At 38.8% G+C, this 13,763-nt stretch overlaps 1 protein-coding gene and 1 non-coding gene across 2 annotated transcripts in view; one reads left to right on the top strand and one right to left on the bottom strand.

Moving 5' to 3' along the window:
- The window catches only part of GIPC2 (GIPC PDZ domain containing family member 2), a 75,290-nt gene that overhangs the window by 29,510 nt on the left and 32,017 nt on the right, over positions 1–13,763 (top strand). The window contains exon 3 of the mRNA XM_045546424.1: positions 9,069–9,249. Coding sequence (XP_045402380.1) covers positions 9,069–9,249 — 181 coding nt within the window. The remainder of the gene's footprint in view (positions 1–9,068; positions 9,250–13,763) is intronic.
- LOC123636176 lies at positions 4,511–4,615 on the bottom strand. Its single transcript, XR_006734382.1, has one exon. It is a non-coding gene; the product is annotated as a U6 spliceosomal RNA (small nuclear RNA).

Here is a 13,763-nt window from a genome sequence, read left to right as displayed (position 1 = left end):
GTAGTGAACATGTAAGACTTTTATTTTTGTCATTATTTTTAAACAATACAGTATAACAACTATTTACATAGTGTTTATATTTTACAAGGTATTATAAGTAACTTAGAGATGATTTAAAGTGTACAAGAGAGAGGGCATAGGTTATATGCAAATACTGCACCATTTTACATCAAGGACCTGAGCATCTGTGCATTTTGGTATTCATAGGAGGTCCTGGAACCAATTCCCCATGTACACCCAGGGATGGGATGACTGTAATTCCTTTATTTAAATACAAAGAGAGCAATATCAAGTTGCAAAGGAAAGAGAAAAGTTTGAAATTGTATGAAATTATAAGAATTGAGGAGTGGTAAAAAGAAAGGTAGACACATCTCTTAAAAATAATAATTCTAGGCCAGGCGCGGTGGCTCACGCCTGTAATCCTAGCACTCTGGGAGGCCGAGGCGGGTGGATCGCTCGAGGTCAGGAGTTCGAGACCAGCCTGAGCAAGAGTGAGACCCCGTCTCTACTAAAAATAGAAACAAATTATCTGGCCAACTAAAAATATATATACAAAAAATTAGCCGGGCATGGTGGCGCATGTCTGTAGTCCCAGCTACTCGGGAGGCTGAGGCAGTAGGATCGCTTAAGCCCAGGAGTTTGAGGTTGCTGTGAGCTAGGCTGACGCCACGGCACTCACTCTAGCCCGGGCAACAGAGTGAGACTGTGTCTCAAAAAAAAAAAAAAAAATAATAATAATAATTCTATTTTTGTAATAAGTGGTTGTAATAATAACAGCTGATTCATATTGAATGCTTACCGTTAACTAGGCTCTTTGCATGTATGTGCTCATTTAATCCTCACAATTCTGTTTGTTTTATTTTTTTTAAATTTACTTTTTTTGAGGTAACACATTTCTAATGTACAGCTTAATGGATGTTTACATACTCACACTTACATAAGCAGGTGGTGAGTATGTAAACATCAAGGGAGCTTGCATTTTTGCCATCCAGAAGGCTTCCTTGTGTCCCTTCCCAGTCAATACTCTTCTTCCACAAAAGTAGCCACTATTCTGTCCTCTGATACCATTTACTTGTTCTTGAACCTCATATAATATACATCATGTACTCTACTATTTCTGACTTTTTTTTTGAGACAGAGTCTTACTCTGTTTCCCCTGGTAGAGGGCAGTGGTATCATCCTAGCTGACTGCAACCTCACACGCCTGGACTCAATTGATCCCCCTGCCTCTACCTCTCAAGTAGCTGGGACTACAAGTGCGCACCACCATGTCTGGCTAATTTTTGTATTTTTAGTAGAGACGAGGGGTCTTGCTCTTGCTCAGGCTGGTCTTGAACTCCTGAGCTCAAGCAATCCTCCCACCTCGGCCTCCCCAGAGTGCTAGGATTATAGGCATAAACCACTGTGCCTGGCCTTTTTCTGGCTTCTTTAGCTCAATGTGATGTTTGTGAGATTCATCTATGGGTTGGTACTATTGGCAACCTATATTTCACAGATGTGGAAACAGGATCAGGATGTCACTATCATTTATTTGGGTGCTCACATTTCCTGAGATTTGGCCTACAGGAATCAGGAAGGTTAAGTAGCTTGCCCAAAATTATATAGCTGGACAAATTCAAGATCTGAATGCAAGAGGTCTAACTTCAGAGCTGGCATTCCTATTCACTGAGCTAAGAATTATTTGTAGACTTCATGCAACAGAGCATGTTGTATGCCTTTATTTTGTCCAAATCCTGATTTGCTGATGCATTGTCATCATTAAAGAAATAGTCTTGGGGAAGTTATCTTCTTAACTGTAAATGGTACTTTAACTTCCCACTTGATAGAATGGCTATTTTTAACTCTGTAAAAGATATGACTGTGCTGGAAGGCTGAGTGGGTGACCAAATGGAAAATCTGTGAGTTGGGAAAGTCATGTGGGATTATCCAAGGGAAGCTCAGGACATGAGGCACATGCAGCAGAGAAGGACTTGGAAGTTTTGCAAACATGTGTGGATTTTTTAGATCTTAGCCTCTGACGTTTGGAGCTTGTACTTCTATTTTTTATTTTAATGACTTGTCAAACATTTGCCTGCCTCAGAGTACTAGTCACTAGCCCTGTGGGGACATAGGACATGGAAGCAAAGGAGAAAGTGGAGCATAATCTGTCAATTTACAGCTCAATTTAGATGCATATCATAAGTATATGTGGTTGATAAAGTATTTTAAAAATTGGGGGAGGGGACAATTTAATACTTATGGAAAGATTGCAATAATAATACAAAGAACTCTTGTACATCATTTACTCAAATCTCCAACCTTACCATTTGCCATGTTTGCTTTATTGTTCTCTCTCATGTACACACACACACATACCCTTGCTCCTTAATACTTCAGAGTGTAATTACTAAGAACAAGGATGTTCTCCTATGCATAACTACAGTCCAGTCATGAAATTCAAAAAATCTAACATTGATAAAATACTTTTAAACTATAGTCCATATTGCAGTTCTGCCAGTGTCTGTTATTTTCCCCGGTACAGGTCCAACCCAGGATCATGCATTTTACTTTTTAATCTACTTTAACCTGGAATAGCTCCTAAGCCTTTTACAGGATGTCCCTTAATTTGGGTTTTTCTGGTGTTTCCTCATGTTGAGAAATAGGTTGTGCATTTTTAGCAGGAAAATTATGTAAGTAATGCTGTGTCCTTCTCAGTGCACCACATCAGAATTCACCTGATGTTGGTTTGTGTCATTATTTTTGATGTGAATTTTCGTCACTTGTCTAAGATAGTGTCCATTAGTCTTTTTTACTGCAGTTATTATATTTTCCTTTTTTTTATAGCTAGTTTATTCTAGATTTTTTTTATTTCAGCTTATTATGGGGGTACAAAAGTTCAGGTTATATATATTGCCCATGTCCCGCCCATCCCCCCGAGACAGAGCTTCAAGCATGTCCATTCCCCAGACAGTGCGCCTGGCACTCACCATGTAGTTATACCTCCATCCCCTCCCCCCACCCCCCACCTCCCCAAGTCAGCACCTTCAAGCATGACCATTCCCCAGACGGTATGCAACGCACTCATCATATAGGCATACACCCATCGCCTCCCCCCACCCTCCTCCTCAGTCTGATATCCAGTTGGTATCATTCCCCAATGTGCATTTAGGTGATGATCAGGGAAACCAATTTTCTGGTGAGTACATGTGATGCTTATTTTTCCATTCTTGTGATACTTCACTTAAAATAATGGATTTCAACTCTCTCCAGGAGAACGAAAGAGATGTCGTATCACCGTTATTTCTTATAGCTGACTAATACTCCATGATATACATATACCACAATTTACTAATCCATTCGTGAATTGATGGGCATTTGGGTTGTTTCCACTATATTTTCCTTTGTAATAAGTAATCGTGGAGAGATACTTCAATATTGTGAAAATATCGTTTTCTTACTTGCACACCAGAGATTTACCATCTGTTGATGAGTCTTGTCTATAATGGTTACAAAATGATGATTTTCTTAATTTTATTACTCCTTATATATTTCTTAGAAAATAATTTTATTATAGAAAAAAATCCCTGCCCCTTATTATCAACGTGGACACATAATTCATATTTTACTCAGTGGGTTATAATCTGTTACTATCGTTTATCTGGATGCTCAAATTTCCTGAGATTTGGCCTGCAGGAATCCCTTTAAGCTGGGTCCTGTGTCCTTTTGACATGTCTCCCATCATTTTATTGAGCAGTTTCTTTCTTTCTGGTGAAAGATGTTCTAGGCTCGTCTTAGATCTTATTTTCCCCCAGGCCTGGAATCAACATTTCTCTAAGAGCTCCGATGTTTTTTAACAAGGGTTAATATCTCAAAATCAAGTTCTGATGTTAATTGTGCTTATTCATTGCCACTGGAATGTTATTATTTCTAGGTCCTTTCAGTGGTAGGATTAGAAAACATATTTATTAGAAATTATAAATTCATAACTATGCCTCTAATGCTCATCATGCCCCACAGCGTTCTTCCTTCCTTGGCTTCCTCATCAAAATATATACTTCAAAAATCATTAAAATATTTACTCATTTGCTTGGTCCTACAATATATACAAAATCGTTTTTTAGAATTGCTATATCCATAATACTATGAAAAATAAACCTATTAAGAGTTCAGAATTTGTGTGGACCTCATTTTGTCTTTAGACTCAATATATATGTAGAATCAAAGTACTGAATGGTTTACTTCTGCCCTCTAACCCTCACCATGGGTGATGGTTATTCATTTGAAATACTGTTGAGTCTATCTGCTTCTGTTGGAGTTTTTTCCTCATCCATGTTGATTTTTATTTTCTAAATATGTAAAATCTTAACATGTTTCAAAAAGTCAAAACTATATTAAAGGTACCTTCAGAGATGTGCCACTCCTTCTCCTATCCCTTCTAGCCCGTTACTCCCTTCCCCTACTCCTTAGAGGTAACCAGTTTCATTAATTGCTATCTTATCCTTCCTGTGTTTCTTTCTGCCAAGATAAGCAGAAAAAAATGGAATGTTTCATGAGTTTGCATGTGATTTGTGCAGGGACCATGCTAATCTTCTCTGTATAGTTACAATTTTAGTGTGTGTGCTGCTGCAGTAAGTACTTGATATGCTTTTAACAGTGTGGCTGGCAAGAACAGTAGATGGAAGTCAGAGTAGGACAGTGTGATGGGGATTCAGACCAGGGGAAGGATTTTGTGATTAGGGAGGTGGCGGAGTGTGATGCATAGGAGCATGAGCTGCATTCAGTCTTGGCCAAACCACTTATTCATCAGCTGTGTGACCTCAGGCAAGGCATTAAACCTTTCTGAGCCTTCTCTCAAATTAGAATATTAGCACCTGTTTTATAGGGTTATTTGGGGTGTAAATATAATGACACATATAAAATACCTGACAATGCTCATAATTGATAGCTAATACTTTAGTAATGATAGCAATAATTGTTACATAATTAGGTGAGAGATCAATGACAAAAAATGCATTTATAGGTTTATTTATAGTTCTGCATTGTTCTCACAGATGAAACTTTTTAAGTGAAAAGACACCAGACTTAAACATCTGTGATTTTATTTTTTATTTATTTTGAGACAGGGTCTCCCTCTGTTAGCCAGGCTAGAGTGTAGTGGCCTAATCACAGCTCACTGTAACCTCAAACTCCTGGGCTCAAGTGATCCTCCTGCCTCAGCCTCCTGAGTAGCTGGGATTACAGGCATGTGCCATTGTGCCTGGCTAATTTTTTAAAATGTTTTGTGTTGACAGGGTCTGGGAGGCCGAGTCAGGATTGCTTGAATTTAGGAGTTTGAGACCAGCCTAAGCAAGAGCAAGATCCCGTCTCTACTAAAAATAGAAAAATTAGCTGAGCATAGTGGTGCACACCTGTAGTCCCAGCTACTTGGGAGGCTGAGGCAAAAGGATCTCTTGAGGCCAGGAGTCTGAGGTTGCAGTGAGCTGCAATGATGCCACTGCACTCTATCCAGGGTGACAGAATGAGACTCTGTCTCAAAAAAAAAAAAAAAAAACCCAAAGAAAAAGAAAATGAGGTTACATAAAAAAAAAAATCGAGTTCATTTTGAATTGAAATAGTTTATGAATAATCACACAACAGTCATTCTCAGGATACCTCTTGTAGATCTTTATGGTTTGGCATATTTTACTTTATTGGAGCCAAATTTGTCACATTCTAGAGTGATCATTATTCAGATAAATATGGTATTCATATCATATATTTCTAATATTTTGCCTATTCAGTTGTCCAAACTAAGAATCAGTAAGCCTGGCAATGTAGGAAGTCCAGATGACAGAGGATTCTAGGATGGAAGCTAAGGTCTGAGCAGAGGCCTGTAAAGCCAGAATACAAGTGATGATTTGAGAAAATAGGTGACATGTGGGATCTGGAGGCCATGCTATTGATGAGTAACAGCTTTAGTAGAAGTAAGGAGTTAGAAAGTGAAAAAATAGGGGTTGTCAAAAAAATTTCAGGGTTCAAGGGTCATAGATAATTTTGGATATTTATAACCCAAAACTCAGCACTTGTGGTCAGAAAACCTTGGATTCTACATCTGATTTTTTTCTTTTAAAAATTTTTAATTTTTATAATTATACCACCTCTATTTGATACCCAATTCTCTTTAGTTGTTATCTAGGCCAAGGCATGTAATCATTGTGCTTTGATTTCTTCATTCATTAAATGGAATAATAAATATTCCTTTCCTAGTTTTATTGTGAGGACTAAATGAGATAACTATTTATAATTGTTTTATGAATGTTTATTATTATGGGCAAGATTTGAGGACAGTGTTGGAAGGATCCAGCACAGATCTCAAAGTTGCTGAGCATGGTGGTGGGACACGCAGCTCAAACAACCTTAAGCCTGCTGCTTAAGATTTTGGGGAGGGTGGGATACCACCCTGGAGCTCTGCTGACACCTGTGATGAGAAGGCAGACTTCTTTGAATATATGATATGAACAGAACGGAAGATATAATCTAAAATGTTTGGAAACCTCTATGTTTAATAATGTTGTAAATCCTATCTCCCCCCCCCCACCGCCCCCAAATAGTCTTATCTGCCTTTTGCAGCACCAAACTCCAAAGCTAGATGAGAGAAAGATCCTAAGTGTTATAGAAAATAGTATAAGTTACTCAGGAAATATAAGTATAGCATTAATGCTTCTCTTTTTTTCCTCTTAGTCCTTTGGGTCTGACTAGCACTTTTAGCAATATTAATTATCAAGTTATTATATGATTATTAATGTAAATTAGATTTCAGAAACTTGTCTCCACTATTACCTCATTCTTTATTCTACTCACTTAGAAGGCTCAGGTAACCCATAAAATATGTAATCTATGTCTCCAACTTTGCTTCTATATCTAGTTCATCTTCTGATTTTCATCTCCAAGTTTTCTTATATTGGTTTTCCTGTCTCTTCATCCCAGATCCTTATCTGCTGCTTCTGTTAATTACATATGCTTTGACTTTCTCTTGGCCACCTGGATTCTCACCCTGCTGCCTGCTTTGACTTCTGGTAACTGCCTTTCCTCCCTCTGCTGACCTTCGTGGCTACTCACAGGCCTGGGCAACCCTAGATTTCTGTCACTCTGACTTTTAATTCACTGGTAAGATTCATACTTGTCTTTAAAGTCTTTCATTTAATTTTTATATAATGCTTATTTTTAATAAAATTATAACAATAAGTCTTTAAAAACTAAAAATGATATGTAGTGGGACACTGAAATTTATATGGCATAGTTGATCAAAGGAAAAAAATAGGCACAAGATGTACCAAGAAATAAGTTGGAATAAAAATTCTAAAAATAAAAAAGTCAGTTAAATATAGATTTTCAAATTCTCTAATGGCTTAAGAATGGTTATGTAACAGAATATTTAATAGTGTTTTTTTCTTTAGACTCTAGTCATTTGTTTAATTTTGTTTATTTTTCTACGACAGTTCAGAAACTACGTTGTACTGAATGGTGTGTTGTGGTTACCATTGTTTGTTTCTGTTCGCTATATTAGGCTAGTGTGGGTTTCTAATAAAACAATGTCAAGTAGATTATGAAATTTCTGGGTTCTTTGCTTTGTAATTAACTATTTGTAATGATAAATAATGAGCTCTGTTTAAACTGACATTATTGTATCATTTGTATATAGTATGTTAACACTTGCTACAAAGTAACCTTTGTCACAATGAACATAGCAATATTCTTAAAATTTGGGGGTAAAAAAAATCTATTGTGAGTTTTGGTATATAGTAATACAATTTAAAGATTAAAAATGCTCAACCTTGCCAGACTAGTCCTTTCCAGCTTTTTTTTTTCTTTTTTTCCCAGATGGTAATATGGAGATGCTGGGGGTACATGAGATCAGTTTTCTTTTAGCTCTTGGACCCAGTGATCAATCACTCTGCTGATTCAGAAGACATTATGCTTCCACCTGGCAAGGGTGGGGAATACACATGCTTTTATTACATAATAGCAGCAACTCCTAAAATTTCTATCCTATCATTCCCATGATGGATTTATGACTCCTGAGGCAGGTTGTGGCCTTCATTTTGCCCTTCTCCTTGTTACTGTGAAAGAACTATGTACATCCTTTGCAGGGCTGTTACCCACGTAGAGTTTTCTGGAACTCTCTCCCCAAAATCCTTTCAGAAATTCTTGGTGCCATCTTAGATCTCATTTGGAGACTTTATACTATAGATGTATTATAGAGACGTAAGATAGATTTAAGAAAGAACAACTTGAAGTTTCTCCTATGTTCTCCTCATTTAAAATACATAAATGAAAAACAGCAATATAAAATCACCCTTACTGACTTCCGAAATGGTAACCATACTTGTCTTTTGTTAGGTATGGGTCTTCCTAGCTAAGATCATACCATTCTTTGAGTCTTTGCATTTGTAACTAAATGTAGCCAATTGAAAAACCTCAGGGTATTCTTATGTGATGGGCTTCATGCTGAAATGTTTCAACAATCATTTATGGAGGGACTTTTCTGTGCAGGCATTGTGCTAGGCACAGGACATACAATGGTGATAAGACCATCTCTGTCCCCAAGGATATTGCAGCTTAGTAATGGAGACCGAGGAGTCAATGAACAGTTGCACTGTGGTGTGTTGAATCTGGCAAATGACTTGATCTTCCCAAGCCTCAGTCTTCCTGATCTATGACATGAGAGTCTCATAAAGGTGGTTGGAATTAAATGAAGCAGTGAATGTAAAGTGCTTAGCTTAGGGTTCAGCATATATAGCAAAAGGTACTGTAGGAGCATGAGAATGGCATCTTGCCCATTTTTGGCAGGGAGGGGAGTGGGTTGGGGATTGTCAGGAAAAGCTTCCCAGAGGAGGTGCTGACTGTGACAGTGCTGAATTTTGAATGATAAGGAAGATGAAGAAGAGCTGAAGTTAAGATGGCGGTCCTTTGTTGCTTCATCTTCTATCTCTAACTGAGCCTAAACTGCATTGTTAATAGGTCAGTATGTTGTATATAATGTCTCAAAAGCATGAAAAGTAATGTTATACAATTCTTTTTGTATTATGTTATCATTAATTTTCTTTCAGAGAATTAAAGATGGTGGCATTATTGACTCAGTTAAAACCATTTGTGTTGGGGATCATATTGAATCTATAAATGGAGAAAGTGTTGTTGGGAAGCGTCACTATGATGTTGCTAAGAAGTTAAAGGAATTAAAAAAAGAGGAACTCTTTACCATGAAGTTAGTAGAACCTAAGAAGGAATTTGGTAAGTTGGGGTATGTGTGTGTGTGGGGGTAATGTTCCCTTTTCCTTGTTTATCTTTCTAAACAAAATGAGTACTGTGATGTGGTAGCATGTGCTTTTAGTATATCTTCTTATCTAACATGTCAGTTAAGAACATAGTAAATGTTATACAGCACTACTTATAAGGAAAAAGACTACTGAAGGCAGAAAAAAGAAAAATGTTGCTTTGTAAAAGGACATTTTCTGAACATTTGGAATTACAAAGTCTAATGTCTAGTGACTGAATTTGATGTGGCTCTTCCAATCTCTGAGAACAGCACATTGTATTGTTTTCCTTTTGCTGAGCAGTAAGATTTTTGATTGAGCTCTGTAAACTGTAATAACTTGCTTGTCGACCTCAACAGCAAAAATTTTAGTTACACACAGAACTGATATTTAAAATAGTTATCTAGTCTATTTTAAAGAACTCTTTCACCAGTAATTTTTTTCCTCTGGCATTTTGAATTTAGCACCATGGGATGGTATGAAATTATTTCCACTTTGGTATGACATCTGTACTTGCTTGGCTGTAGCCGTGGCAGCTGTATTCCAACTGTTGTTCAAACCCTCAGGGCCATCTCATCTATGGGAAAATGTGCCAGCTTCTCTCTCACTACACAGCACTATTTTAACAAGCCAACGAAAGCCTAGTGTTCATCAGTGTTAAAATATCTTTAGCAGAATCATCCCAGGCTTGCCCTTGCTCATCATGGCCCCACCCACCCAGTGTTCTTTCCTTTGCCCACAGAACCTAAATATTCCTTCCCCTGTGGCTCTAAGGCTATTTTCTCAGGGTGGTTAATGAAAATGATGGGAGGATACACTGGGTCTGGGGAATTACATTTTCTCTCCCTTAGCAAGTAAGTGACAGATCCCAGCCACGTGGAATTAGAAATTTTTCTCTGCTCCCTTGTGATTCTGTGCCATTTAATAGAAATGCAGGGTAGGTTATATTACTTGTGGGAGGCAGTTCCACAGAAGGTATAAGAAAAGGATGCCTCATAGCAGTGCTGCTCCTGGAGGGACCACTCTAGGAGCCACCGCTGTAGGTACCATGGTTCAGCCCGGCACACCGCAGCAGGGAGCTCACTTCTCACAGAGGGAGGCACGCAGCACTCAGGGTTCTATCCAGCAGCTCCTTTTGAAGTGGCTTCATTGGGTGACCAACTCCCCAATAAGGGGAATAAACTGATAGGGTGTAGGTAGTTTGAGATAAATATTCTTTTTTTTTTTTTTTTGAGACAGAGTCTCACTTTGTTGCCCAGGCTAGAGTGAGTGCCGTGGCGTCAGCCTAGCTCACAGCAACCTCAGACTCCTGGGCTTAAGCGATCCTCCTGCCTCAGCCTCCCGAATAGCTGGGACTACAGGCATGTGCCACCATGCCCGGCTAATTTTTTCTCTATATATTTTTAGGTGTCCAGATAATTTATTTCTATTTTTAGTAGAGACAGGGTCTCGCTCAGGGTGGTCTCAAACTCCTGACCTCGAGCGATCCACCCGCCTCGGCCTCCCAGAGTGCTAGGATTACAGGTGTGAGCCACCGCGCCCGGCCGAGATAAATATTCTTATTTGATTTAGACTCTTTGTAAATCAAAGCCATTCTTAATGCAACTCAAGGAGTATAATTTTTTCCTACATTTATCTCCACCTCCTAATCTGTTTTCCAGACTTAATGTTTTCCATTGTTTCCGTCTAAATCTTTTGGTCCCTGTGTCTTTGTAGAAAGTTACTGATACACCTTAATGTGAATGCTAGGTTGGTGATAACCTTGATTGTTACAGAGGTCATTGTATTTAGCTACTATTGTTCCATGATTAGAGTTTGCCCTTCAATGTCAGATGCATATGTAGTATTAATAGTTGATATACTTCACCACCTTAGGTACCTAGCTAAGTATTGAACCTGCTCTCTGTTCCCTCACAAAATCCGTGGACACATTTGAGAAGCACCTTGGGTAGGATTTACCTAATTGGGGTATAAATTCTGGTGGTGCTGTGGCTTAGGATACCTGGAGATTGATTTTGGAGCAATGATAGGTTTTTATTTTCTGAGACTTTATTGAAGTTTAACTCAAGCTGCTGGCCTATGTGCCTTTTTCACTCTGGGGGTTGATCCTTGGCTCTGGACACTGGACTGGGGGTCTCTCCCTTAGAAGTAAGCTTTGCTGCTCTGCCCATCCCCCAGCTCTTAATTTTGCTTCTTTTTGCCTCTGAGTTTGTTCCTCATTCCATGGCTTCATCCCAGTGATTTGCTCTTTACCAGGGAAGCAGCATATATCAGGAGGTAGGTGGGGGATCAGGCTTCCCCCAATTCTCTTGGTCCCAATCTTATCTTTTGCTATGTTTCCTTCCTTTCTTCTGTGTTTTCTAGCATCATTATTGACTCAGGGCCAAGAATTCAAATTTCATAGTCCTTCATGATTATCTGACTTGCTGTCACCTTGGATTCCTACCAGGAGAAAGCCCAGTCTTAGTGAGAGAGAATTTTCTCTACATTCAGACAGACCACCCTGGCTATAGCTAAGTCATTTCTAGGGTCTTACCAAAAGCTGTCCGAGATGGCCACACACTCCAGTATTTTGACTTTTTCTTACCAATTTCCCTAAAGATTTAGCCTGGAGTGGCTTGTGCACTATATCCCCAAATACAAGAGGAAGTAGCATCGCTGGCTGCTTAGCAATGGCATACCAAGGATTGTGAGCACAGCTACTTTGTAGTGGGTAGGAGACTCCTCACTCACTGCCTGCTCTCATTTCCATATTTTAAGTCCACCACTAGCCGCACCTCACTTGCAGGGGCCGTTATGTGTCAAGATTCTTTAAGAGCTATAGAATAAACTTTAATTTAAGGAAAAGGCATTTATTGGGAGATACCAGATAGGGTTCTACCAGGTAGAGTTGATCAAGCCTTGGGAAGATCAGGAACCAAGGCTCTTTCAGGGATGTGTGTACCAGGAACCCTTCACGGCACTGGCTTAATTGACTCCCTGCAATTATTTTCTATCTTCATATCACTCTACTCAGGATTCAAATTCCTGGGAGAGAGGAGGGAACTAATTAGGTCATGTGTCCATCTTGATAGTGGGGAGGCAGGCTGCATGATTGATAGGCCTACTGAAATCACACAGAACAGTAAGGGGGAAGTTTCCTTATGGATAGGAAAACAGTAGCAGATGTCCATTTTACTATTTCTCCTAAGCTGCTATACCTTGTTCTGCAAGCAGAGCAGTGTTAGTTTTCTCTTGACTTTGAATCTGACTGTAACTATCTATGACAGCTGTCGGTCTGGGAGTATTGGAATGGATCAGAGAGAGAAGGGTATTGTCAATGATTTTGAGTATCTGGCCTTATGGATTTTATTTTTCTGCTATGTGTTGGGTGCCACGTAAATGGCTGTTTGTCAGTGGACTATCTAGAGATGATGACATCGAAATTTCTTTCAGGGAAGAGCAAGGCCACATTTTTCTTGTTGCTGGCCACCAGATTTGGAGGGGACAACCATCTGCTATACTTCTGGAAAGATCCTTCATTTATGTATCCCACAAGTTATTTATTGAGAATCTCCTTTGTTCCAGGTATTCTGCTAGGCACACTATATACTAAGAAGGAAGACTAAGCTATATAGCTGCTGCCTTTTGAGGCACTAACAGTATGGCTGTTATGGCTTGAATTGTGTCCTTCAAAATTCATATGTTGAAGTCCTAATCACCAGTATCTTAGAATGTGACTGTATTTGGAGATAGGCTCTTTAACAGAGGTAATTAGGTTAAAGTGAAGTCTTCAGGGTGGGCTGTAATCCAACATGTCTGGTATATTTATCAGAAGAGGAAATTTGGACACAGACACATATACAGGGAGAATGCCATTTGAATGTGAAGATAGCCATCTATCTATAAGCCAAGGAGAAAGGCCTCAGAAAAAATCAACCTTGGGGACACCTTGATCTTGGACTTCTAGCTTCCAGAACTGTGAGAAAATAAATTTCTATTGTTTGAGCCACCCCATCTGTGGTACTTTATTATGGCAGCACTAGCAAAGTAACACAGAGGCCAATAGGCCAAAAAAAAAAAAAAAAAAAAAAGAAATTACATTTCTTTGATTATGGAAGTAGATCTTGGGCTTCCTAACAATCTGGAAGATACTAATATTAATACTTTAGCAGTCCTCTGACCTTGGATAGATGGCAAGAACATACTGGTTATATTTTCATTCAGCAGACACTTATGGAGCAATTAGTATATGCTGGTCTTAGGGTCCTAGTTGCTCTAGATAATAATAGTCACCATTTATTGAGAGCCTCCTGTATACTATCACCATACTGTATGCTTGGTGCATAAATAAAATCCAGATCTAGAAGCTCATATCTAGTGAAGAGAGATGAGTATGAAAAGAAGTAAGTTCAATAAGGGGTGTTAGAGGTGCTGTAATGTACTGGAGGTATAAAAGTGGGAGGCGTCAAGTCTACCTAAGGAGTTCAGGAAAAGCTTCCTAACGAAGGG

The sequence above is a fragment of the Lemur catta genome, chromosome 3 (assembly GCF_020740605.2).
Source record: "Lemur catta isolate mLemCat1 chromosome 3, mLemCat1.pri, whole genome shotgun sequence".
NCBI classification, from domain to species: domain Eukaryota; kingdom Metazoa; phylum Chordata; class Mammalia; order Primates; family Lemuridae; genus Lemur; species Lemur catta.
The sequence above is the reverse complement of the archived record's forward strand: the minus strand, read 5'-3'. Positions and strand labels throughout refer to the sequence as shown.